This window comes from Perca flavescens, chromosome 5 (genome assembly GCF_004354835.1).
Source record: "Perca flavescens isolate YP-PL-M2 chromosome 5, PFLA_1.0, whole genome shotgun sequence".
NCBI classification, from domain to species: domain Eukaryota; kingdom Metazoa; phylum Chordata; class Actinopteri; order Perciformes; family Percidae; genus Perca; species Perca flavescens.
The window spans coordinates 29,431,169-29,453,751 of record NC_041335.1 but is presented as its reverse complement, the minus strand read 5'-3'; the positions used below and the strand labels follow the sequence as shown (position 1 = coordinate 29,453,751).

At 40.8% G+C, this 22,583-nt stretch overlaps 1 protein-coding gene and 1 pseudogene across 2 annotated transcripts in view; one reads left to right on the top strand and one right to left on the bottom strand.

Moving 5' to 3' along the window:
• Window positions 1–10,034: 10,034 nt before the first annotated feature.
• On the top strand, window positions 10,035–19,348 carry LOC114556264 (zinc-binding protein A33-like; annotated as a pseudogene).
• Window positions 19,349–19,555: 207 nt separating this feature from the next.
• The window catches only part of LOC114555434 (UDP-glucuronosyltransferase 2B13-like), a 3,323-nt gene continuing 295 nt past the window's right edge, over window positions 19,556–22,583 (bottom strand). The window contains exons 2-3 of one of the 2 annotated variants that reach the window (XM_028577802.1): window positions 22,237–22,368; window positions 19,556–21,255 (exon numbers count right to left, since the gene is read on the bottom strand). In XM_028577802.1, the coding sequence (XP_028433603.1) occupies window positions 19,662–21,255; window positions 22,237–22,256 (1,614 nt within the window). In that variant the 5' untranslated portion in view covers window positions 22,257–22,368 and the 3' untranslated portion in view covers window positions 19,556–19,661. The remainder of the gene's footprint in view (window positions 21,256–22,236; window positions 22,369–22,583) is intronic. The other variant, XM_028577803.1, reaches the window with a different exon arrangement.

Sequence of the window (22,583 nt, the reverse complement as noted above, 5' to 3'; positions counted from 1 at the left end):
GACCACTGCAAGAGAGAGACTTTGTGTAGGATGATTTCTGATCATTGAAGATGGTGAAGATGGCTTCCTTACATGTTTTAGGTTTGGTGCCAAGTGCTCATTGACAGCTTTTCTTTGGATTTTGCAATTGTCCCCTTGTCCCTGTGCCTTAGAGTGACCTTTTGAAATTGTGAATGAATTGAAAGTGAATTTTTAACCAACTGCTAGTCTCACATTGCCAGACCTATCTCCACAGCGCTGTGGAGCAAGGTCTGGCTACACCACACATACATTCCAGGATAGTAGAAAAATGCGCTCTGGGTTGTTAGCATTTCTCTAGACCAATCACAATGAAGGTAACTGTTCACACAATACAGTAACTTGAGCTATTTAAATAGCTAGATAAATGGTTAAACGTAATTTGCTCTTACCCGTTTGACGTGTCTTGTGTACTTCATCCACAGCTATCTCGCAAATCGGTTCCAAAATGTTTCAGTTACATAGTAAATGTCATAAACATATTCTGATTCTGATATACAGTATGTATATGTTTGGTATTCGTGCATGCAGATGTTTGAATGTATCTTATCTATTCTAAGGAGTTTCTAGGGGACCAGTCAGTTTAAGATGATATGGTGTCACAGTAAAACCTAGCTTAGAATGTGTAAATCTATTATGAGTTTGGGTACAACTGTCACACAGAGGAATTGGAGCCAAGAATATGAGAATCTATTAGGAGCACATGCCATAAAAGGTGTAGTTTGAGAGTAAAACTTGTGCGCTGACAACATTATTTCTGAGTCATCATCAGATATCATATTCTTTGTAAATCTTCACAGTCATTCCCTGAAAAGCCAAGCAGAATACAGCATAGAAAATCTGCTTAGAAATATAGGACATATTGGATAGGATAGAACAACACAATGTAATTCCGCTAAATAAAACACATCACATTCATTATTAGTTTCACTTGTTTTTATTTTGAACAAATTGTATATCCAAATAAAATACACATTTTCTACAGGTTCAGTCTGCCACTTTTCTTTTTTAAACAATTCCAGTGCTGGTTCCATGGTATCAGAATTTTGGATAGTCGTCATGAGAACATTAATTGGTCATGGGACAAGGGTTGGGAAGATTGGCAGAACAGGGAGCCAAGTGACAGAACTACCACCCCGTGCCCCCCCTTTTAGCCCCGCCCCTGGTCTATATGTATCCTAGCATAAAACACAAAAACATCAAATCTGTCAGCACGTTAGCGTGTCGCTCACGACCAAGCCTGATTGTAATCGGTAGGCTACCCACCACATTATCTTCACTTCACCTGTTAAACTGACACTCTGCTGTCCTGCTCTTATTACAGACGTGAACTAACCACAGACAGTGGCTGCAGAATGAAAATAGGGGAAACACCGCAATGGATATTTGCCGTTATTTTTTGCTTTAAAATTATACGGGAAACAAGTCTAACATCAGTTAATGTGTATCCTGATAGATTCAAAAACATGTTATGCTCGTCTCATGCTTTTAAAACATCTATGACTGCAACTACAGTTAATTTCATTGTCAATTAACCTGCTGTCTCAATTATTGAATCCAAAACCCCAAAGTATTCTGTTTAAAGTCACTTATGACAAAGATAAGATGGACTTAAACTATGTAATTTTTACTCTAAAATGATTAATTAATTATCAAAATGTTCTCAGATTAATAATCAAAGCACATCAATTATTCTGCAGGCTTGCCTTATTTCACATGTAGCTTGTTAGCTCGAAGTTTGTTGTTGTTTCCTAAAGCGAAGGAATTTTGAGAACGGCAACACACAGAGCGGAAGGTGAGGGATGTGCCGGATGTCAGGCAATTATCCTGGAAATGTACTTCCATTGATCCAGACTAGCCAACTACTGACTGGATAGATTATAAATAAAACCTCAGCAGCTGGGTTAATGCAAGTGTGTATGTGTATATCGCGCAATCATATGTGAATTTGCGAGATCTCGTGGGTCCTAGTGACTCCAGTTGTCAGTCCTGGCCGCAGCAGTTCCGCAACAAATACGGACCTGGTGGGTATTGAAGGACAGCGGATCACGGAGCCGACACGCAGCGGAGCCAATCCGCAGCCGTTCCGCAGTTGGTGGAAATCCGCCGTCAGAGTCTCAGACTAATTACCTACCATGTTAGCAGGATGGCTTCTCGGAAGAGTAAAACAAATATTTTTGGCAGAAAATATGTTTTTGCATGTTGTGTGTTGAAGTGGGCTGGGGTGTCAGGGCAGCGGACACTTTACAAACCTCCAACTCCCACCATCAGTCAATAGAGGCAGAGGCAAAAATTATTAAAGGGGTGATAGAATGATTATATAGGGTATTTTACACTGTTCCTTAAGGTCTCCTAATGGGATATGTAACATTGGTTGGGCTGAAAATTGCCTGAATGCTATTTTATTAGGCCCTTAACTACCCTGTGAATATGGCTCTATTTGGAACAAGAGCTTTTCTTCCAAATATGGTATGCTAATGAATATTCAGAATGAGCTACGCGCTGATTGGTTTGAGCAAACTACATAGAAACACATGGGAGACTCGACAGCAGGTCTCACTGCAAAGTTATACATTGTTTGTCGGGCTATTACGTTATTAAATTCACTTCTGAGACTTTTTTAAGCGAGAAATCAACTATATAAAGCTCAAATATGGGACGTTTTACGAAAATTGATGGCTTATTGCAAATTTGGTAAGACTGTGTGTCGGAGTTCAGCTGCCGGTGCTGCCTGTGTTGCTGCCTCGCTGCACGGCCTGCCTTCCTCCACAGACCCCGGCCTGCAGCTCCCCTCTTCCTGCTAGCTAAATGGCCCGTGTGTGAGAGTGATAGCTCGGTCAGCGAGCTTGTTACACCAGCAATCTCTTACCACAATTCCAGTTACTCTAGGCTGGCTGTCAGCTGCCGGCATAACTAGAGTAGCTATATTTACAGTTTGAATTTTGTCACGCCACTTATACAACATCTCCCTAAATGTCTTATAAAGCTAACAACGGTGTCCCATTTTAAAGTTAATGAATTTTTGTGAACAGTGGGGGTTTCGTTAGCTATGACTGTCCCTTCAATCCTAGCTATGTATAGCTAGCTACAAATCACGGATAGTTAGCTTCATTTTCCGCAAAATTTGTGTATATTTACAGTTTGAATTTCGTCATGCCACTTATACAACATCTCCCTAAAGGTCTTATAAAGCTAACAACGGTGTCCGATTTCAAGTTAATGAATATTTGTGAATTTCAGAGGAATTCTAAGAGGAGCTAGCTCTCATTGATAGAGCTACATCCAGCCGCAGGCTCTATCTATGAGACTCAGGGACAAGCAGCGTTTATTTCCCCAATCGTTTGTTTAAATAACTCAACACATTATAATTACACACATTAAAAGATTAACTGGAACCTGTGGTAACAGATTGCTGGCGTAACAAGCTCGCTGACCGTGCTCTCACTCACACACACCGGGCATTTAGCTAGCAGGAAGAGGGGAGCTGCAGGCCCTGGAGCTCTGTCAGAGCACCAGCGTTTAGTAGTCCATTATCCAAAAAACTGTGACTTTGAGCGGGTATGGAGTGCTGTGGGCTGCCAGTCGTGACGGAGCTCCAAGTACCTCAGAGCAGGCCGGGGTGTGTGAAGGAAGGCAGGTCGGGCGGCGAGGCACCAACATAGGCAGCACCGGCCGCTGAACTCCGACACACAGTCGGAAAAAATTTGCAATTAGCCATCCATTTTCGTAAAACGGCCCATATTTGAGCCTTACATTGATTGATTGGTTGATTTCTCGCATAAAAAAGTTTCAGAAGTGAATTTTGTAATGGAAAAGTAGAGATCTGCGTGACCTAGATTCGGAAGACTACCTGATCTCAGGTCAGTTGTGTAGCCTATGTAAATGTTGGGGCGTGACCGATCTCTTAATACACCCATGGGCTGACAAAGGTTCCGGTTTTTGGGAGGTTGACGTCAACTTCCAGCTTGGTTGGGATTCGCCCGTTTTCAGCGGCAGTTTCAAAATATGAGATTTTCATAGTAAAGGGGTGTCAATGGGACTTTGAGCTTCTATGTATGTCCTATTTACCCACCGAACTGTCGTTATTCAACTATGACAGAGTAAAATCAGTTTTGCATTCTATCACCCCTTTAAATGCTTTTAAAAAAAAAAATGTATTTCTTTGTCTGTCTTCATGTGTAAAAGAGATCAGAGTTTTGTGTGTGTGTATATGTGTGTGACTGGTATGAATATGTATTAGACACCTCAGCCCAGTCAAATATTTTGTTCTTTATCCAAAAATATGTATGAAAACAAGCTGAAGAAGTGTATGTACAAAATCATCTGTGACACCTACTACCGAATCTGCGCACACACACGTGTCTTTTTGACATCGCTGTCAGTGCATGTTGGTAGGCAAGATGTGCTATGTCCTAGAATAGATATAAACTGTCATCCAAATAAAAAATCTGATTCAAGCAGCGATTCAGAACTGAGCATGAAGGCCTGCGGTGGGACTGTAGCCGCTCAGCCGCCTGGATACACATCCACGTATATAAACAGACATCACAGGCTACGTTTTGGCAGCCTGGCGGTGAGCGTAAGTTAGTGAGACCTAAATAAGGAAAGACACAAGTGGAGGAGGAGTGAGAGATGAGAGACAAAAAGGATGCTGGTGCAAACTCCAAATTTTAGTGAGTAAAAGTCAAGTCAACTTTATAGTCAAATCTGCAGTATGTGCCAGACATACAGAGCAATTGAAAACGTCGTCCGCAAACTTCACAATGTGGTTGCTGCTGAAAGATGGAGTGCATGCAGTCATGGGTCAGCAGTGTGAAGAGCAGGGGGCTGAGCGCGCAACCTTGGGGGGCCCCCGTGCTCAGAAACTCAAAACTTCACAAAAAGGAGAGATCTCTCCTGCTCTTTTAAGTTGTTGTCTATCTTTTTCATGATTTCATCTAATTAATCTGACTGACTGCTCATTTCATGTTTAAAGCTTTAGGGCCCTATCTTGCACCCAGCGCAATTGCCTTTGTACACCGACGCATGTATCATTCCTATTTTGCACCCGACGCACAGCGGACTTCCGCTGTTCTGGTGCAAAAGTTCCCTGGTGCTATTTTGCGGTTTCAGAAAACAATTCCGCCACTGACCAGGAAAAACCTGGTCTAAAGTTAGTGGCGCTAGTCTAAAGTCAGTTGTGCGTTATTCAGATGCTATTTTAAGGGCGCATGCTTGGCGATAATGTAGCGTGAAAAAGAAAAATATTACTGAAAATGCGCTTCAGGTGTTTGGATAGGTCAGGAGGCACTTTACAGTACAGTCCTCAAAAAGTCGCAGCATTCTTTGTGGCTTGTTGTGTTTTACACAACATTTCCATGAATCATGGATGTGTTGATGACATAAATGAGGAAATATTAGAGGACTTAAGGAGACGTGATTTTGAACTACGGTGGGATTGGACACTCATTGTGCTCCTGGTGGAGCGGGTGGATGGAGATGGAGTCGGGGGAGGAGGAGGGGGCACAACAGGTGCAGGTGGTGCATTTGGAGGCCCACGCTCCATGGCTGCAGCAATCCTCTCCAGACTGTGGAGATGCGTCCGAGAGGCCGCAGCAACATCGCCACCTGGCCAAGACGGGAATTTATTACTTTGCTGCATCCTGGACAGCTCCCACTGGCGTGCGCCAGGCAAATCCGCCGTGATAATAGCAATCTGCCATGGAATGAGCACGCCTGCTCTTAAAGGGAATGTGAGATGACGCTCTGATTGGTTATTTTCACGTTACGCCCAAACCACACCTAGCTACTTCAGACCAACCTAACGCTTTCAACGTTCAACCTTTTGCCAGATTGTCTTTAGGAGCACTATCAGTTTGTGCGTTGAATACCGAAATGTTGAGACAAAGTTTTTTTTTGCGCTTGTGAGGAGGGAGACATTAGCATATAGGAAAAAGAAATGTGATAAAAACTGATGGATTTCTCGAATACGCCTTGTGGTTTCTGTGTCTCGGCTTATGCTACTGTAGTCAAAGCATTCACGCATGCTGCCGCTCACTCCACTGACTGCGCTTCACCAGAAAGCCCAAACAATAAAAATAAAATGGTTTCAAGGGTGTTTGTTTTAGCAGCATCACTGTTGTTGAGTCAAGACGAGAGCTTCGGTTGTACGTCACCCCCCTCCACCAAAGCTGCTGTTAAAAATAAAATGGCATCCAGGTGGATCAGGGGATCAGTGCAGATAAATACATTTACATTTTTAAATGAATAATACATGTATGTACGGTATTGGAGTTACTGGGTAATTTATCCTTTTTTATTTTTTACATGGACGCTGATGTGCCTGTGTTAAAGGTGCCCTGTAGAGTTTTGACCACTAGTTCAATGTTTTTATCAGTGGGTGGGTCCCCATTTTCTTTATTCTTTAAAAAAAAAAAATGCACATACACATTCCTGCCAATGGTTTCTCACTATTCCACTAATCTACAAGTAGCTGTAATGTGTACCAGTGCAACGTACCAGCAAAAGGCAGGAAAAGAAGGAAACTCTTAGCAAATAAACGTAACAATTAATTTTGTTAAAAAGTTGCAAAAGACTTTGCAACTGTTTTCTGAAGAACGAAATGCATTTGATACACCTCAAGGATACACACAATTTGTTTGTTGTAAAACACAAATATAACTTTTGTTTGTTTATGAGAAAAAACTCCACAGGGCACCTTTTAATTACATTAGACGATGGAAACATTCTTAAAGCATTTGCAACATTTGAATGACAAGTTATAACTTCATTGTTATAGACTCATTGCCTTGCCTTGTTGTAATAATTGTATTTCTGAGCTTTGAACATTTAAGGACTGTTTCTGCTCCTCACATTCTACATTGTGCCATGAGACGTCATTCATGTGGTTTATTAACACCCCAGAAGAGGAACATTGATTTTGATGATTTGCGTTTTTAGGGTTTCCCAACACTTTGGCACAAAACACTTCCAGGCTCTGTCATAAAACCCACACATATGTCACACCAATTACAGTAAGAGGAAGCTATGGAGTGAATGAAAACAATAAAAGTCTAACTCAGCACACAAGCTTTTCCACATTTCAGCAGTGACATTATAGACAACACAAAAGGCAATTTGCGTGCTTAAGTTGACGTCTCTTTACTCCACAATTTATCATGTATCTCAAAACGTTGTCCACATTCATTCCTCTGAAGAGATATTTAATCATAGTTCTTATTTACTTTATGTCAAATCAAATACATTTCATTTATGTTGCTTACAATCACAAACAGCAAATGTACAATACTGTAGGACACCCTCTACCCTTAGATCCTGGAAGAGAACCATTTCTTTATATTAAAAAATGTAATGTCATTGGACCTTCTCATGACTAACCACAACAACCTTGTTAGCATCACAAATATGCAGCTCATAAAAGTTACAGCAAACGTCATGGTAAAGGTCAGATATGGTCCCATCTGCCCTTTTTTTAGACCTTTTAAAAGATGAGTTTAATCGTATAATCGGTTTGAATAGGTCTTAATCGGTTTAAATAGGTCTAAATTACAAACACATACATCACAGTGAAAAACAGGAAGCAGCAACATCCGGATGGCCATAAAAAGGGATAGGTTGAAACAAACTGTAAAATGGTTCATATACTGTATTTGTGGAGAGACTGATTGAAAACATGATCCATTACAGGGAAAATATAAGTGTTTGGTTTTTGGTGAACACATGTTTAAACCTCACACATTTTGGACTTATGATGGCTTTTTTGTTTAAAAAATGTGAAAATTCCCAGAGATAAAAAAAAATAAAAATCAGCTTCCTCTGCCAGTGAAGACTCAGGGCTATCTAGACAGATCTGTGTTTACCTCCTCAGGTAAAAGGTAATTGCTGTGGAGAACATCATCTCAACCTTTTTCTTTTGGTGCTACATTCACACAGATTGTTGTGTCAGTATCTATCAGCACCAATATGTTTTCTGGTCTGTGTTTCTGGTTAAATGTTATTTGTACAGAGATTTCAGATAAAATAGGCAGCCATTGCAAGTTATTTTTATTTCTCCCTGAGATACCACGCACACAGAAGAACCACTGACTTTATTTCATTCCCCATTCTCTAGACTGAATGATGAGCTTTAGATTTGTGTCCAAGGTGGATACGGTATTTGGTTTGGATCAATCAAAACTTGTGCACAAGGATCACTCGCTACCGAAGCTGGAAACGAGACTGATGACAGGATGGTCTGTGACATCCTCAAGGGACGAAACCCCTCCGCCCCCCACTGCATGCATTTCAAAGTCATATTTTTATTTTCTTTAATTTATTTTTGGGGAATTATATGCCATTTGTGATGTGAAAATAATGGTTCTTCAAGTCGATATTCACTTAGATGAATAAAAAGAATAACTTGATGAGCCTACTTGATATGTTTATTGCAACACACTTGCCGTCAGAGAAAATCTTGATACAGTATGTTTTATATAACAGATATACCACAAACTTAAAGTAACATCACGTGTGCTTAGCTTTATACAGTATTCATGTCCCACGTCACATAGATACACATACAATCATGCCGCCAGGGAGGAGGTACAACAAAGTTATGTAACCCTTGTTCCAGACTATTTATCATGGGAGTTGGGAACATCGACAAGGTCTTCATCTTATCTTAACCTCCAGACAGCCAGAGCCTTCTCACATGAACCAAGTGTGAAGGACTCTGACGCCTCTCAAAATACCAAATCAAGACAATGCCCATACCATACATTTCTTTATGTTTGATATTTATTTCTACACATTTTATTTCTTACAGTTACCAGTAGAGCTATGACAGGAGAAGAGGGGGAGATGCAGCAAAGGTTTCAGGCTCAAACAGGTGTTCTAACCCCTAAGCCATAGAGGCGCCCCATTTCAAAGTTATCTTTACTCTTTTTTTTTTTAATAACAATTAGTTAACAAATGTTAAATATTTCCCTGTGCTTGTACTGTAAAATATATTTAGCTTTGGCGCCCCTGGTGGTAGGCTAACACACCCAACCCCCACTTATTTTATTCCATGTTGTTACATTTCTCTTACGTACATGTTGACACTGGAAAAGGAGTTACTTTTAATCTTGTTGTACATGGGTATAATGACAACAAAAGGCATTCTATTCTATTCTATTTTCTGAAAACATTTGCAAAACAAAGTTTTTAGTATTTCATATTCAAAATTCTGCAATTTTCAACAGAAAAAAATGTATGTATTCTTTAGTTGACTTTTATTTATTAGGAGTACTTAAAAAATGAAACTCCACCGGTCATAAAGGGAAAACCTTAATGAGTGTTCCTGCTTCAGCAAGATTGCTCATATTATATTAAACCATTATTATGGTTTTGTTCTGGTTGTTAATTCTCTCCATCGGACTCTCCCTGTGCCCCAGCACAGTGATGTGGGTGTGCTGTGTCTGGAGCCCTGAGCTTGGAGATGCTCCACTGTGACGTTCCTCTGAGCCTTTGTGTCTGGATGACAGGAGAGAAAATGACGAGAGACGAGGAAACAAGTAGACAGGAGGATAGGAGAAAAAATAGGAAACAAAAAAAGAGAGAAGAAATTAGGAGAAAGGAGAGGAGGAGAGGAGATAAAAGAGGAAACAAGAAGGAGAAGAAACAAGAAGAGGAATAAAGAGGGTAGAGGAGGAGGCAAAAAGATGAGTGACGAGGAAACAAGAAGTAGAGAGCAGACGAAAGAGGAAAGGAGAGGAAATTAAATAAGGTGAAGAGCAGAGAGGAGAGAAAACAGGGAGAAGCAACATCCAAGGAAACGACGAAAGAAGAATAAAGGAGGCAAAGTGTGAAGACGAGGAAACAAGTGAAAACATGGTGAGGAGAAAGGAAATGAGAAGAGAGGAAAACAAAATCAAAGACGGGAGAGGAGAGGAAATTAGAGAAGAGGAAACAAGAAGAGAAAGAAGAGGGGCAAGGCAAGAGGCAAAAAGAGGAGGGGCGAGGAAACAAGGAGAGGAGAGGAGACAATAGAGAAAAAAATGAGAAGTGGAAAGAAGGAAAAGAGCAGCGTGGAGTGGAAACCAAAGAAGAGGATGTAGGTCTGACAAAAAACAAAGAAGGAAGAGGAAACAAGAAGAGTAAATAAGGAGGAGAGGAGAGGAGAGGAGAGGAGATATGAAGGACAGGGCGGAGAAGAGATCGTTAGTTGGACTTGACATTATGAATTTTACATGAGTCGTTTTGCAACAGCGATACAGCTGCTGTGAGCCTTGGCCTTGAGTATGTGACCCACAAATCGACTGACAACTTGTTGCTCCTTGCGGCCCAAATTACTCATCAAAGTTATTTATTGAGCTCCATCCAGGTGAAGGCTGCTGTGACACCCGCTGACGCTGAGTCACGCCCTCCTCGCAACAAGACCTCTCCTTAGTTTCTAACTGGAGTACAAACCGTTTTATACATGTGCACTTTCTGTGGGCATCTTACACTAACATCAAAATTAAAACAGGAAATATAAGTTTTACTATTTTCTAATCAGACATATCTGAGCACCCTGCCACGGCATCAATTCCTGGACTCTACCGAGGTCTACTTTCTGAGAATCTCTTCAGTTGTGGCTCATCAGAGCCATGACATCCTCTAATCCATGTGTGCAATTTTCCATGAGTATGTGCTTGTAGAGACTCATTCACCCTGTAAGTGTTTTATTCAGTCTGAGCCCAAAGAGGATTTGGTAAACAGCATGTACAGTAGATCCCCCATGTCAATTAGCTAACATGTTGATGTCAGCATTGTCAGTATAATCTCTCTCTTAATGCACTGTAATAACCCTCCTCCCCTTCCTCTGCACCTCTTCACACACACATACACACACACACACACACACACACACACACACACACACACACACACACACACACACACACACACACACACACACACACACAAATAGTTCCTGAGGGAAACGGACACACAACAACATGACAGGATGCTGCATTAGCTCAGCCGCCATAACAACATTATCAGGGGCTGAATGAAGCTCTCCGGGGCTTTGGAAGAGACAACTTTCTGACCCAGTATACGACTCTGCTATGCAAGCACTCAGTTTAGTGTTCATCTAGGTGCCTCTCATTCAAAACCAAGCTTCCTCTCATTGTTGTTTATTCATTATATGTTGTTGTTGTTTATTTAACTTTCTTTTCTGGAAAAGATAAAAAAACAAAAAAAAAACAATTGAAAATCATCAACATTCAGAAATATCTGAGTCAGAGTTCACAAATAATCACATAAAAGAGCAATGGAAGACAATTTAAAATAATTAAATAAAACGACAAGACTACAGCCATGCTAGTGTCTCTGAGAGATTACACAGCAGTGCTCTAACATAAATGCTTTTGTCAGAATGCCAACATGCTGACAATGACAATGCTAACATGCTAATGTTAGGTATAATGTTCACCGTCTACAGAGCCACTACTATTCATCTTGAGGGGAACATGATTATCTGTACCAAATGGGGATTTATCCAATAGTTGTTGAGATATTTAACTGAAAATGACAAATTTTGACCTCATGGAGGTGCTAGAGAAAATGTCAGAGGTCCAACAAAGTTGTTAGGACTCATCCTTTGGGGAACATGCTCAAAGTTTCAAGACAATCCATCAAATAATTGTTGAGCTATTTCAGTCAGCACCGAAGTTGTGAACCAAGTGGTGGCAGTTACTGCTTCATTATCCAGTTCTGTTATCCCAAACAATTTCGGTTTTGCGAATGAAAAATCATAACAGCACACTTTCACTTTCAAGTCTGTCCGCGACCCCCCTCTGGTTCTGAGGGACACAGCAAGCGTCAGGTCCAAGATGGTGGCTAATGATGCGTAGCTCGCAAGGGGACTGAGGCAAGGCTGCCATTGCAGCCGGGGGGACGGTCCGGTCTGGGTGGCTAATGCATCCAAGACAGCTGGTGACACAAACCCAGCCGTCCAGAGGAGCTGTCGGTCTGGCCTTTCCTCCAGACATTCAGGAGAGTAGTGGTGCATGTGTGTGTGTGTGTGTGTTTGTTTGCTTGTGTGTTCATATTAGCTACATTTCTTGACTCTATTTCTTTCATGAAGTTCAGTTTAGCAAAATTCTAAAGCAAACAGCGAGGTGGACAAGAAGCCTTACCTAGGTCATCTGTTTTATAGATGTATATGGTGCCATATGTGATCAGCTTGCAGTGTGTTTGTATATATGTCTGTGTGTGTGTGTGTGTGTGTGTGTGTGTGTGTGTGTGTGTGTGTGTGTGTGTGTGTGTGACAGGTTGCCTTGTTTCGCACACATGAGCATCCTCAAGTGTCTTTTTCCACCTCATCCGTCTCCATGGTGAAACAAACGAGGTTCCTTCCTTGAGGGATTATTAAGGGGCCTCTCTGTGTGTGTGTGTGTGCATGTGTGTGTGCATGTGTGTGTGTGTGTGTGTGTGTGTGTGTGTGTGTGTGTGTGTGTGTGTGTGTGTGTGCATGTGTGTGTGTGTGTGTGTGTGTGTGACAGGCAGCTCCAGGTGTCTTTTGCAGATCAGTCTTGTCAGGTAGCGCTACCTGTCTCGTCCCTGCCGTGTTAAACTCAATGCTGTTGGTTTTACACATCTGTCTACCAAGCTGTATTCACACAAACAAACACAATGTACACACACATAGAAACACATATTATTTCATTATTTCCCAAACTTTCCTCATTTGTTTAGATGAAAAAAATTATTAGGATCATTTGTTTTATATGTTATCAGCTTGTGTGTGTTTATGTGTGTGTGTGTGTGTGTGTGTGTGTGTGTGTGTGTGTGTTACTAAGAGTTACTAAGCTAAAACTAGTGTTTTGCCGGTGGCCTTGGTTTGCGTGTCCCAGCGCTCTTCTAAAAAAATAAAAAATGAAACATTTCTGAAGCTGTTGAATAATTCAACCATGTTAAAAAAGAATAAACTATCATCCTCTGTGACTATGACCTGGAAATCCCCAAAGACAACCCCGCTTTCTTTTTCCTTTGCTTTCTTTCATTCTCTCTTCCATTCTTTTACAACAGCCCACTCCACTGTCAGTGATGGAGGACTCTTTTTGAGTTTCATTTTCTAGCTCACCACTTAAAAAAATTCACCAGGGATTTAGCATGTTTTAGCCATTTATTTTTGACATGAATGCCAACCATTTTCTGAACTGCACTGTTTTTAGGTTGATTTCATACTGTATCTTGTAAATGTAGCCATGTTTTGGTTTCATGTTATGTTATTATATCCTGAGAGCATTCATTTATTTGTGTTACACATTATTTGATTAATTTCAAACTTCTATTCATTTATTTTTATTTCTGGCCAAAAGTATGTGGACACCCCAGTCTGCAAACATTTGTGTAATCTTTGGTCTGGGGCTGCTTTTGGTGGTTTGGGCTCAACCCTTTAAGGTAAATGTTAATGCAACAGAATTATATGTTTGACAAGAGTGTACTTTTTTGGCAAGAGATTATGGAAGACAATTTCCTTTTCCAGTTTGGATGTGCAAGAACTTGACTGGCCTGTACAGAACCCTGACCTCATCCAACAGCTTTGTGATCGACTGCGAGCCAGACCTTTTCACCCATAATCAGGTGTTATGCACAAAAAATATGGCACAGACTTAAAATCCTTCAACAGATCCAGATGCGTCCCCAGTCAAGAATATTAACTCATTTTGAACTTCTGACCCCTGTTGATGAGCTCTGTGAGGGAGCAGAGGGAGAGGGACTTTACATGAAACTTTAATGCTGATGGTAAGATAATATAGCTTAATATCATAATGCAGCACAGGCTTAACGTAGGAAATTAAATAAAACATAGTGCAGAGTATGACACAGGGTAGCACAGCACTGTCAGCACAGATTAATAAAATGGCACCCCCTACAGATAACAGGCTTTAATCACAAGTAAACAGAAAGTAAAAGTTTTTACTCTTATGATCATCAGGTAGTCTTTTAAATTAAAAGAACTGGATTAGGATTTTATTAGTCTCGCATTGCCAGACCTTCCTCACACTGAGGAAGGTCTGGCTAGTCCACACTGCATTCTGAGATAGGAGAAAAACATTCCCTGGGCGGGTAGCACCAGAAAGAGCCATGCTGCCTCTGCAAAATAGCCTCGGGAAGGAACTTGTTTTGCTGGAAAGTGTACGTTCAAAAGTTGTTTTAGTCGTGCAACAGAAAACTCAGATTGGACAGATAGTCTAGCTAGCTGTCTGGATTTACCCTGCAGAGATCTGAGGAGCAGTTAACCATAGTCCTCATGAATCGACCAGAGCTTAAAATTCCAACACAAAGTAGCGGCCATCCGGCCGAAAAGAGTGCAGAGCAATCCCGGAAGTGGAGCGTCGTGAATATAGACTAGAATTTTATTGACCAAAGACTGGGAAACATAAATTGTGCGCACACGCTGCGTGTGCAGAGGTGGAAAGAAGAGTCAGTGTTCAAGGTTTTCAGTTTGCTCCAGATGAAATGAGTTATGGCGGAATTCCCGGGGTACTAAATCATGTACACCAGGCTTGAGCAACAAGCCTTCTCTCACATTCACCTTCTGTCCTGTGAGAGCAGTCAGATGCAGATTGGACATGTGTGTTCCATTTCATAAATCCAGAGGGCATCTGCAGCTACCATCACAGTTCCACACAAAGGGCCTAAATGAAACAGGGCATCTAAGGTACTTGATTTGGTTTCTATAAAAAAAATTTAATATTGGGCACCCAGATAGCTCAGTTGGTAGAGCAGGCGCCCATATATGACATGCGGCCCTTTGCTGCATGTCATTCCCCCCTCTCTCTCCCCTTTCATGTCTTAAATAAAGGCTGAAAATGCCCCAAAAATAATCTAAAAAAAAAATAAAAATGTTAATATTTATTCAATTAAATTTAATAACTTGTAGCACAACCATGGTACTTTGGGAAATGGAAACAAGGTTGTTGAAAAATAAAAGCGTCCCGTGATCCATGTAAGTGCTGGTAATGTGAAGCTGAAGGTTTTTCAAATTCATCATCACATTCTATTAATTAGATTTTTTTTTACATATGGCCCCAAATACAGAATGCACAGCAGGGGAAAAACAACAACTAATCTTTACATGCAAAGGTTGATATCGAGAGTAGAGCCGGAACCATTATCAATGGGATTAAAATAGGTTGTGATTAATTTTTTTTGTTGGAAGACTCCAATACACTAATGTCAGATTATCTGGACAACGCATGGACACTAATCAAAATGTGTTTGAGTTTTTATATTGTTTGTCACTATTAATGTGCTTATTTTGCTTGGGGATATGCATTGTCTGTAGTTTGCAGCAATTGTTTGTCTTTGGTAGCTATTCCACGTAGGCAATCCTACGTGGTATGTCCCATTTAAATGATGCTTTGACATAGAAATAAAAATGTAATTCATGCACAAAGGCCTATCTTACCATTTCCACTACCACAAAAGAAAAGGGTGTGTATAAATCATAATCATCCATTTTTTAAAGTTTGTTTGCAGTTAGTTTAACTCATGGTTAGGTCTTGTTTCACCGGTGAGACTTGAGCACTAAACAGAGGTGCTGTTGCTAAGGTAACCTGCAGTTTAATATACCTTGTGCACTTATATAAACTGCAGGTTAAACCAATATTGACCAGAAGTGTGTTAGAAAAGTCCTAACATACAATATTAACAGGCACCTGCCAGCCAATCAGAAACATGCGCTCTCTGTTGCCATGGTATGACTGGGACATGAGACAACATAGTCAAGTGTTCAAGGCAACAACACAGAAAAATAGGATTTTTTCATTTAATGACACTTTTAAATATTGCGAGAAAACCTCAGGTAGATGTAATCAGGTACATATCTAAACACGTACTTGTACTGTATGCACACATACAGACACATTATAATACCACACAGGTCTTCTCTGCTGGGAGGTCAGGGAGAGCTCAGGTATGCTAGCTGTGTTTTAATGTACCTGGGAGCTGTGGAGAGCCAGCCTCAAGGCCTCTGGACCGCATCAATATTACAGCACACAGGGCTGGAGATGAGCCAATCAAATATTCATTCATCACCCCTCCTCTCTTTCTCTTTCTTACCGCTCTGGCTCTCTCCAGCTAGTGAAAACACACACAGTCTCTGTTCACATCCACTATACAGTACCTTCCCGCTCAGTGTAGATCCTCTGCTTGTGTGTTCAGTTATTCAGAGTTCCTCGGGGAGCGCTTGGGATAAGTGTTACATAGACCGGGAGCTCCTATTGTGGTCAAGTGCAAAATAAGAAGGCCGTAACTCTGACGGTAGGCTGTCTGGTTCTGCTCTTGGAGCACACACGTTCAGTGTAGTCCATCTTTACGGCAAGTATTAACCTGCTCCACTGATGCCAATCTCCTTTCTATTAGAAGCACTTTTCCAGTGATGGCTGAGCGTTACTGCGCAGCCTCCAACTGAGAGAGATGACATAAATGTGACGTGAGCCACCTGCCTGAAAGTTGGAAGTCTTCTGGTAGCTGTGCCAAGAGAAATCTTGATCAGTCTGAATCTTGCAGAGACGGAGAGTGTAGGTATATGTAAGGAGATAACATAGGCACAGGCTAATTATTGATCACTAACATGCTAGTTAACATTAGTAATTAAACTTAAACAGCTAATGTAAGTCAAAACTGCCTGCAAGCTTCTCCTGTACTATACGGTAATTCCTCTACTATGCGACAGTAAGTCGTGTGGTTATGACACAATCGTTAGCCTATTTTTACAAAAACGTCTGCTACGGAGCCATAACGTGAGATACAAGGTAATGGAGCCTTTTATACATTGTCGTGTTTCTTTAGAAATAAACAATGGAGAAATAAAGTCTTTAAATGCTTCACATGTAAAGTTATTCGCTGTCAAAGTGACGTCAAAATGAATGTTAGTCAATGGAATGCTAACGTCGGGTGATCGTTTGGTAGCATCAAAATGGCGCCATAGGAGGTTCGAGTTCTGAAGCAAAGCTTACCCCCTTGCTTCTAGCTACTCCAATATTAACTTTGGTCTTGTTGCTTTGCCATCGTTTGCCGTTTTAAATCTCTTTTTCGCTTCCCTGGCGAGTAATCTCCAACTGGCATTCGTCACGTTGCCACTGAGTGAAAGAGGGCGAAAGGTGGAGGTATGTCCCTCTTTGGCTATTTTAAAGATGGAGGCGCAATATGGCAGCTGTCATTTGAGCAACTCGCTCGTATGTATTCTGAATGATTGTAAATGGCAGATTCTACGCTTACGAGAATACTTTGATTGGTTGGTGGAAGTAATTACACATGAATGAGCACATATTTGTGAAAGAACAAAGGTGTTAAAAAAATACACAATAGGTTTAAAGAAGAGTTGTGCAACTTATTTAATGTTTATGATGGAGATGTATTGATTCTCACACTTGTCTGTACTACACTGTCTAAATCTCACATTTAGGTTTAGAGACTATTTAGACTCATGATTGTTATTTGCACATTTGCTGTAACACAGTGTTGAACAAAACTACTAATGTTACTGATTTTGCTCTCATGGTTCTAGAAAATATTCACAAAACAAAATGCACCTACATTTGGCTGCTATAGGAGAATATAAGATAAGCACATAAAAGGAAAACTGAATAACAACTTTGATTCCTAAATGCATGTTAAGAGAGTGCTATAGAGTGACAAAATAAACAAAATCATCCTGAAGTGTCAGCATAACATATTTCCTGTTAAATGTTCCAGTTGGTTGAAAGATAAATAAAATAAAAAGATGTTAAACTGGTTTGGTGTCAGTCAGCCGGTTGAAATTTTCACTCCGAGTTAGACCAAAACACTACAATACTCTCTGTGTTTGTGGCATTTAATGATAATGTTCATTCTATATTTAGTGAAAAAACAAGACAGATCAGATTTTTTTTTTTGCCCATTTTATCATTTGTGTTTTTCTTCCAACATCTGTCACAAGTCATTGTCCCATAATGATTAAAAATGTATTTGACTCTGAAAGACATCCTGACACCATCTGCTGGTGACATAATGATATGGCAGCATTTCCTGTTTTAAATAAAATTACCCTAATGAAAGTAGATTTTGACATTGTTGGACAGAGCTGAGATGACATTATAGGGTGTGAGAGCTCCGCTAGGAACAAAAACTTAATTATCAAATGGTTGAGAGAACCCTTCTTGAAAGTTTCCTGAACTGCCATGTGTGTTCAGAGACTTTCAGAGACCCTGTGTCTCTGAGCATCAACCACAGATTCTGTTCAAACTGCATACACAAGCATACACAAGTTCTGGGAACAAGCTAAAAACAGGAACTGTCCCATTTGTAAAAAAAAAATAAAAAGAAGGAAAAAAAATTAAAATAAAAAGATCCTCAAAAGACCAGGCAGTGGATTTTGCACTGAAGGAACTGGCTGACTTCTTTGCCGGGAGACAAAGGTGGTTCCTATAATAGAACTAGCAGTCAGTGACCTAAAGGAGCAGCTGGAATCTGACTTAAAGTCTCTACAGGACAAGAGGGATAAATACAAACAAGTGGAGAAAACATACGATGAAGTGGCTAAATACTCCAAATATCAGCTGTTGTCCACAGAGAGGCAGATCAGAGCAGAGTTCAACAAGTTGCACCAGTTCCTAAAAGAGGAAGAGGAGTCTCCGGAGCACTGACAGATGTGGCCCAACATCTGGGCAACCTGTCCTTCAGAGTCTGGGAGAAGATGAGGGACGAGGTCCACTTCAGTCCTATCATTCTGGACCCAAACACTGCAAACCCCGGGCTCTATCTGTCTGATGATCTGACCAGTGTGAGAAGTGGAGACACCAAGCAGCAGCTTCCTGACAATCCAGAGAGATGAACTAAGTATGCAAGTGTTCTGTTCAGCTCAGGGAAACACAGCTGGGAGGTGGAGGTGGGAAACCATCTTGACTGGGAGTTGGGTTTGGTTAAAGAGTCAGTTGAGAGGAAGGGAGAGTTACGTGCTACACGAATCTGGTGTTTATTTCATCGTAGTGGAAATTACACTAATGGAGATAGTAAGACCATCACAGGGAAGAAGAGTCTCCAGAGGATCAGAGTCCAGCTGGACTATGACAGGGGGGAGGTGTCCTTCTACAATCCTGAAGACAAGACTCACATCTACACTCACAGAGACACTTTCATTGAGAAACTCTTCCCATATTTTCATATTCTGTTCTGTCAGACATACCTTTCTTTCTTTCTTTCTTTCTTTCTTTCTTTCTTCTTTATTAAGGACACAACAAAAAAAAAGGTCCCTAGCACAATACAAAACATAGCAAAAGACAGACAAATATACCATATGTCCAATCCAGGGTATCACTGCTGTGGCTCTTGATGTTGTTGTTGCTTCAATTTAGTCAAATCATCTCAAAGACATTTTTCAGATTAAATGATATCTTGGACACAAGTCTCTTGACGTAAGAGGCCGACATTTATTCTGTGCTGCTGCGTCATCATCATCAAACCTCAGTTGTTCAAGATACAGATTAACACTAAATTTAAACATGTTTCATTTTGTGCAACTTTCATTTTCATTCTTCCTTCTCTGCTTCTCCCGTTCTTTCCTTTTCTGCTGGTGTTGGAGAAAAAAAATGCACAGCTAAAAAAACCATAACAGAAGTACATGCAGAGCAACATAAGTATTTGTATTAGTCCAATTTAGCTTTCCTCCCACCAAACACTTTACACCACAAACATTTCACTGTTAAAACGCAAATCAGTGACATCATCATAACCGACACTAGCAACAGTGCGATAACATCGATGGAGTGGTACTGAATCCAGGACATTTTATAAGAGTTAGACCTTAAGTGAGCAGCACCCTTGTGTCTCATGACAAACTCGATCCAGAACATGGCTCGGTCCAGAGGCTTCATGGGCTGGTCTCTGTGCAGCCTGGAGAGCTGCTGCATGTTCTCCCTGTAGAACGGCTCATAAAGCACCGCCTTCAATGCCTCCAGGAAGTTGTCTTTGTTCAGTGTGCCAATTTCCAGCACCTTTGCAACGCCCCTCACTCTCATCCTGAACAGGTTATCATCCTGGTCAAACATCAGAGGAAAGCCGACGATGGGAACTCCGTGGTAGATGGCCTCTTGAAGTCCATTGGTGCCTCCGTGGGCCACAAACACTCTGGTCTTTGGGTGACCTAAGAGGTCATTTTGGGGCAGCCAGTCCAGCAGCAAGGTGTTGTTGCCCAGGGTGGACGGTCTCTTCCCAGTATGCCTCCAGATGACCTTCTGAGGTAATTGGGAAAAAGTAGCAGCCACATGTTCTGCTATATCCTCAGGAAGAGACCCCACCAAGGTCCCCAAGCTCATAACAATGACTCCATGCTCTGCAGAGCTCTGGACAAAGTCTTCCAGATGTTGTGGAAGAGGCTTGGAGGGTTTACACTGAAACCCGCCCATGTAGACAACGTTGGGCATGGTGGGACGAGGGAACTCAAAGCTAAAGTCGGTTCTCATCAACCAAACATCTGCTGCCTGAACGAGCTCATCATAGTGGACGTCAGGACCAAAGTGACGGTGGACAAATGGTGTGTAATGAGATTCTTTGATTGTCATGTGGTTATTACGTACCACTAAGGCAAGTAAAACATTTAACACCCTTTGCCAAAAAGTCATCTTATCAGTCGATTTAAGGCCTGGTATGGGAACATATGAAAGCGGCGATGGGGCAACTGTGCGATGTCCATCGTCCATGATCGTCCATCGTACGTTGAAGACCAGAGGCAGACCCAACCGATGAGCCAGAAGAACCCCTCCACCGAGGAAGGGGTCAGTCAGAACAACATCATACTTGGCTTCTTGGAATAATTGCATCAGTTTAGCATCCTCAAATATCTCTTGCATTTGATCAACCACAAGTTTGTGTACATGATGCATCATCATCATCAACACCTCTCTAGCTTTGAAATACGCTGCATTTGAAGTGTGGAACTCCCGCCGGAGCTGCAGCATTCTTGTCGTGAAATTCATGATGTTTGCATCAGATTCATTACTCGTGTTCAGGCTGATTGACTGGTAGTGAAGGGACTCTGCTTTGATGAACATGCTGGTTTTGGGCCGGATCACTGTGATGTGGTTACCTCTGGAATGGAGCTCCTGGATGAGGACATTCATGTTGATCCAGTGGCTTCCCTCCACAGGGAAAACAAGGACTTTCCCTCCATCAGCAGTTGGAAGAGAGCAGAGCAGTGCAGCCAGTGTCACCAGTCTCAACCCACTCATCTCTGAAGTGAAACTGAAATCATAAAAACAAGGAGGAGGTACAATGGTAACAATGTTTACTGTATATTTCCTCCTCTTCTTAATAGAAGTTTTCTGATCCAAAAGAGTTTAAAGTTCATTGTTAAAATAGTCAGATGGAGCAGTGATTCTCAAACTTTTTTCAATAATGTACCCCTTTTGAATTGTTTCTTTAAGCCAAGTACCCCGTGACCAGCGCTAATCATTTTCGGTAGAAAAACAAAGTGTATATAAACAGGAACAGTACAGCAATGTCAGCGATAGATTTACTAAACAACAGCCTTGTAACTGAAAAAAAAAACATTTAAATGCTAATGAGAAAAAGAGAAAAAAACTGTAAAAAAGACAAAAACTTGGAAAAAGATGGTAGAAAGAAGGAAGGAAGTAAGGCAAGAATAGGTCAAAATAGTATCAAAAACTACAAAAAGAGTGACATAAGAAGAAAAAAGTGAGAAATTTGTAAAAAGTAGAAGGACAGTATAGGAAGGAAGGCAAGATTGAGTCACAAATGTCACATTTTTGGTAGGAAAAAAAAAATTCTACATAAAGAGGAACAATGTTCTGGACATCAGCCTTGTAACTATGAAACATTTTGTTAAATATCTCATGTACCCCCTGCAGTCCTCCAAAGTACCCCTAGGGGTACAAGTAGCCCCATTTGAGAAACACTGAGATAGAGCATATGAGAGAAGAGAGATTTGAAGACTCCTTTCGGTTTTACCTGCTATTCATAAAGCATTCCCCTGAAAGCAGAGTGCTAGTGCGACAGATTAGATCATGATGACTGGCCTCTCTTAAAAAACTGAACACATTTGGAAACTCATTTCATACTAGCAGACAACTGTTACAATTTTTAACCTAAAATTATATTTTATAAGACAAACCATATTTCCTCAACAAGCTTTGTTTACACTTTGCTGTTAATAAAGTTGAGTGACAGCATTGATTCAATGACAATAATTAATTTTGTACTTACAGTGGAAAGGTGTAATACATTAGATTCACAGTCCATGCCGCTTTTGTCTCTGGGTTGGCAGCAGATCTGCACGTTATACAGCACTGTTGTGTAACTAACAAGCCTTAACATGTTGGTTAAAGCAAGTCTTTACTGGAGGACAAAAGAAAAAACACCGTCCTTCATATTTATGGTGTTTTAATGAGCTTTATACATGTAATGCTTTATGAAGTAGACAAGAAACAAAAGACATAACAAGACAACATTTTTCTTGTATGTTGCTTGGCTACTGATGTAAAATAAATGTGTACTGTACTGAATGAAGAGACACCATCTCCTGGTGACTAAATTACATGGCAGCATTTCTT